Source organism: Opisthorchis viverrini (genome assembly GCF_000715545.1).
Source record: "Opisthorchis viverrini unplaced genomic scaffold opera_v5_256, whole genome shotgun sequence".
Lineage (NCBI taxonomy): Eukaryota > Metazoa > Platyhelminthes > Trematoda > Opisthorchiida > Opisthorchiidae > Opisthorchis > Opisthorchis viverrini.
In genome coordinates, this window is record NW_008751912.1 from 26861 (window position 1) to 32570 (window position 5710).

Genomic DNA, 5710 nt, shown 5'->3' on the forward strand with positions numbered 1-5710 from the left:
TCAGTGCCAACACTGATTCTGTCTTCGGTGATGATGCATCCAATTTCCGGTTGCCAGCGCTTTCTATCTGTGGAAGCTCCTAATAGATGGAAATGCATACGGGAGCGTAATGCGTGCTTCGTCTGGTTAGGAAACTCCCACATGGCCAAAGATTGCAAGTCAGATGTTCGATGCGGCCAGTCGGGTTGTAGGGCATGACATCATGGGTTGCTGCATGCATCAAAACCCGGAAACAAAGCTCCGACTTTGTTTTGTCTTCCCGCAGGTTCTGGCATTATGCGTCACTCGAAGATACCGTTCGCCCGTTACTTCAGGTGTAGCATCTTTAACGCCAGCGACCCCCCACAAGGGATGTTTTTCACTGATAAGCCTCACTGCTCAATGAGGCTGCATTTGAAAATATCATTCAGCTGTAGCAACCTTTCGGTGCCTAATTGCGTGCCACCAGAAGGGATCACGAGGACTGGGGTGCCACCAGGTTGCCGAAACCTGAATAGAGGAACTCGAGGGGCTCAGGGTGTTGCTGCGTAGACGGCACTCCTCCAGGTGTCAGTGAAGGCTTTTTCCAGGATTGTTGCACTTTTGTTATCTCAATTCTTCTGGGATGTTTCCAACAGCTGTACCATTAGTTTCACACACACCGTACAAATGGTAATAGCGGTTCCATCCATGCCTCCCGATAAGCTGCGAACGGCCACTGTCACTTATCAGTGTGTCACATCATGACTGATACCAATCGCCTGTTCTCGATTCAAATATTCTTATTAGATTTCTGTGTGAAGAGCGTTAAAATGGGACCGGCAGGCAAATATAGGTTGAACGCTCCTGATCTAGGAGGGTAATACTGTGTGCTCAGAATTCTCTCTCGCTTGTTTGTAATCAGTTATCACTTAGTGCTAGGGTGGAGCAGGAATCGACTTCTGTCAGTAAGTATCGCTGAAGGAGCGAAGTAATCACTGTAGAAACGTATGGAACGGGTGGACCTGCGTGCACCAAAAACAACAAAATCGGTCCTGATACTACGTAGAATAGGTCTAAGGGATAACCTAAACAAACGTAAAATGATCGAGGACGAGAATGAACGTACATATCATGTCAAACTGGCACATTGCAGCAAGATTCGGTTACGCTGCAGGGTAAATTGAATTAACAACCTGTCGCTGTATACCTGACTTCATTTCAGGTGAGACTTAGGTCACGAATATTATCTTCCAACTCTTGCCTTTCTCTCAAGTGTTATTTTGGTGTGTGCTATTTTCTATCATGCACACTTTCTGCCGAATGCATTTAGTGTGCTACAACCCAGTACAACAGCTTGCCCATCCTTTGCCGGACAACTATTGATTGTGCAATGAGAGGCTGACGAACCAAGGAAACATTTCTTGTATATTTTGTCTGTCTGGTTGTAAGAAACTAATAGTGCACACGCTCGCACATGGTCTGGGCCGGATGGGCACACCCTGGTGCAGAACCTTTCGTAATAACAACTGGAACAAACCAGGAAATGTTTTCATTCTATCGGCGTCCAGTATTTAGCTGTTGCGCATTATCTAACAGCGAACTTTGTAGTTCTGGACAAAGTGTTTGTTACCCCTCAGTGATTCCCAGCGTCCCAAGTCACATTCCGACAGCGAATCGTCAGTGTTGAACACTGGTGTTTCGCATGTGACACGTGGACATATATGTGTGCAATATAGACGGTTAAACACCGTTCCAAACTGTAAATGAATAATGATCGCCCAGCTGTGTGTAGGTGCCCTGCCATCCGAAAGAAGCACAAGGGTTGAGATACTTCCAGGTTGCCCAAGTGTAGACAGGAGCAGTCGAGATGCAGAGGTTGGATTCGAATCAAGGACCTTCTGGTCATGCTGGTTCGTGCTTCTAACACTGAGTCATCTGAATTTTGGACAGAACTGTATTTGAATTTTTTTAACTGGGGCAAGATGGACCAAGTGGTCAGAGCGCGAATTTACTGACCGGAAGGTCCGTGGTTCGAACCTGACTTCTGCCTCTCGACTTCCCCTGTCTAGGCTTGGGTGACCTGGCAATATCCTAGCCCTCGTGCATCCTTCATGCGACACGGCATTTTAGTACCGAAAGGGTGCTACAGCTGAACGATTATTATTATTATTATTATTAGTTAAATGTTATCGACCTTCGAATGATGTACCATTTCCCACAACGGCCAACAGTAGGGTAGAGGCCTCTTTGAAACTGCAGTGACCATTGTCACTCCAAGTTTGTATAGTCCATTTAGAAAGTTACGTGCTCCCCGTATCCTGTCTAGAACCTTTTGAAACGAAAAAACAACGCCGTAATGTTCACTTACTTCCTCTTCTTTCCTACATTCATTTTCGCCATTTCCCACAGACTGCTAATTATTGTGCCAGTCTGTCCAGCACGACCGGAAGCTCCTTCAGGCTGCCAGGAAAGACAAAAATTAGCATTTTCCCCTTGTGACTCCGCTTAACTCATTAATTTTTACCGTTTTTTGGTGAAATACGCTCATTTGCAAATCGAATTGGTAGACCGTTTCTACCTGATGAGCACCAAAAGGGTGAAACCCGGTCGTGGGCTGTCGAAGAGGTCTCGGCATTCAATAAACTATAGTACGATTTATCGGATATCCTACCAGCGGGAATATAGGTCGGTCTGTTGCAGTACATTCAGTTGAAAAAGAACACCATACGCAAGAGATTCAAGTGGATTCAATTTAGTCTATCGTAAATACCAACTTAATTTTCAAACGGCTGTATTTCGCCAGTTTTGTGCAATTCGGTGCTAAAGCAGAACATAAGGTTGTCGGAAATTCGGAGGTTGTGCCCACCTGATGACCCCCAAGAAGGGCGAAATCTGTTTTGGGCTGCCGAATAGTTTCCAGCAGCCTTGTGGGTAGTTTCCTTCATGAGAAAATGATTATACTTTCTGTCTGGAGAAATGGTTGTTCATCAGTCAGCCTTATCATGTTGCTTCCACAGTAGTTTAAAAGCCTTCATAATGTAGGGAAGTAGCGTGTATTATACTTTCTGTCTGGAGAAATGGTTGTCCATCAATCAGCCTTATCATGTTGCTTCCACCGTAGGTTAAAAGCCTTCATAATGTAGGGAAGTAGCGTGTAGTGTAGGCTTGGACCAGTAAGTAGGTGCATCTCCAGATCAAGTTCAAAAAAAACTTTGGGGACGAAACTTCTCTCGATGAACATGGAACCACCTGTAGCGTATTTCGATTCAGGGGATAATTCCTCACGGAATAAAGCCCAACAACACAGACCTGAGACACTGAACCAATTTCGAGTGCAGTTGGCGTTCAATTTTTGTCGATCGGCGTCATCCTAACGTGTTGGAAAACTAAGCTCACTCACGTACAGGTTCATGAGTCGGACTAGATAACACAGGACTTCAGGTAGAGGAAAAACTAGCGCCTTTGGAATTGTTCAGTTTAAAGAGTTTTTTGACTTCATGAGATAGTTCCTGGTGTTTCATATCCGGTTCAGCGGATCTTACCGGAAGTTCGAAAATGTTCTTAACTAGTATCTAGTATGTAAGGATTTTGATGTAATCGCGCTTCAGTCAGGTTAGCGCACCCGAGCAGGTACACACACACACTTGACTAAGTAATCGGGCTTTAACTGAAATCAAAACTGCTTGGAAAAAGCTTGTAAAATACTAACAATATACAAGGTTCTCAAGAGCATTCTCGTCTACCCATTTCGCTTTGACCAGACCTTTGAGAATGGAGATGTACGTGATTTGGGCAGAATTCAGTTATCAGTAAGTACCACGTATATTCTTTTTGGTTCGGTGTTCTGGATAGTTTACGGAATGAGAAAATTAAGCGCTGTACTGGCCGATAAATGTTGTCCAGCCTACAACCCACCAGAAGCACAAGTGCGTTTTGAATGGACCAACCCAGAGGGTTGTGGGAACCCCCCAGCAGGTTTTGCTGCAATTCCCTCAGATGGCTCGATTCCATGCTGTGGAAACCTCATTCGACAATGATTCTGGCGTCACTACAGCTGAAGCGCCTCCATTCTGAAACTGATAACGGAACAGCACCGTCGCTTATAGAAACAAACTCCTCTTTTTCGTCTCATTATGCAAGGCAGATTCGAGGGGAATACGGTTTTTCTTGGGTGTTTGGATCCGCAAGAAGCCTATAGAAATGAGGTCGTTTGTTAGCCCATTGCTTGTATATTACTGGAGGGTTTTCCAGTAAGGGATGGAGCTCGCGACAGTACAGTGAAAACGAAACTGGTGATCGAGTATTGTTTGACCTACTTGTCCAAAGAGTTCGTGCTGGTACGTTCGATACTTCCAGTACTGTAGACATATTTTCAAAAGGGTGGCTACTATAATTATAGTTTTACTCTCAATGTTTTCGCGGCTGCAAAGATGGTGCCATTACCAACACCCACCTGGTAGTGGGCCCAGTATCACTTACCGACACTTGGATTTTATGGCTTCATATTCTCTCGGTAATATCAGAAAACATACCTTAACTTTGGCCGTCGTTGTTTGCCATTAGGGGTTTCTGCGAAAATTGGAGCAATGGTGGACTTCTCACTGTTTCCTAACAATCTATCCATGGTAGAATTTTATGTAGTGCATATGTAGTATTAATGTTTCGCGTACTGGCCATCCTTTAACCAAATCATGACTACAAACATTTGCTCCTTCATCTCAGTCCCGTCACTCTAATCCATGGATTCGTTTGGATGCGAATCACGTGTGTCTGCTTTACCGCTTGCAAGTGCTTCGTGAGCAAGGACTCCCTGATGATCTCCATACACTCCTTGCCTGTCGGATCAATGAGCGCCTCTGTGAACTCTCTCCAGATGTAGCAGATCTGAGTAGTGAAGTGGGAGTTGATCGGAAAACCTTGGATATTATATCCTCCACTGTGTCCGCAAGCAAACACGCTGGAATCAACCTGTCTCATTTTTCAACAAGGTCTTATGGATCTGCCGACGCTTCGTCGTTTTCCATCACAACTGAGAAGGAAACTTCACCGCTTGTACCTGAGGACGCAGCTTCTGTTTCCGTGACCACACGTGAGAAACATTCGCGCAGGGTAAATACTTCCCTGCATCCGTATATCGAAACCAAAAATGAAGCGGCAGAGTCACACAAGTGCTTGGCATGCCAAACAGCTGGTCAGCCTATCACACTGTTGGATTATCCCGCAGTAAGTCAATCTAGCATGCTTGCATTTTTTCAGAATCACTAGTTATTGGTGGGGGGTTCGTGGAAACATACTGCTTCTAAGGAAAATCGTTGGTCTTTCTGTCAGACACAGGATAATGCGTGTTTGGATGGAACTCTAAAGATGACTAGACAGAAATTTCAAAGTGTCGTTGGAAATCTTAAGATGATTAGATGTCAGGCTCAGGTTCAGATCAGATGAAGGTTTAGTCAACTTCAGGGAGATTTTCAGCGACTGAATAACGTGAACACGCCTGCTGTATTCGTTTATTGTCTGCTCTAGATGGTGTGAAATTGTAGCAGGGGGTAGTAGGAGCCAACTAACCGATCATAGAATTACGGTAAGTGGACATCCTGGTTGATGTTTTGGACCACGTCAGTTGCTATATTTGATTGACTAAATTCAGGCCTACGTGGGGAGATGGCCCAAGTGGTTAGAGCGGAATTTGCTGGACCGGTTACCTGGTTCGAACCCGACCTCTGCCTCGCGCCTCTCTCTCGTTCGGCCT

At 45.0% G+C, this 5710-nt stretch overlaps 1 protein-coding gene across 1 annotated transcript in view; it reads left to right on the forward strand.

The window, feature by feature from the left end:
* The window catches only part of T265_14756 (hypothetical protein), a gene marked incomplete at both ends in the record, with an annotated part of 28590 nt that overhangs the window by 20088 nt on the left and 2792 nt on the right, over positions 1–5710 (forward strand). The window contains one exon of the mRNA XM_009175098.1: positions 4684–5184. Within this exon, the coding sequence (XP_009173362.1) occupies positions 4684–5184 (501 nt within the window). The remainder of the gene's footprint in view (positions 1–4683; positions 5185–5710) is intronic.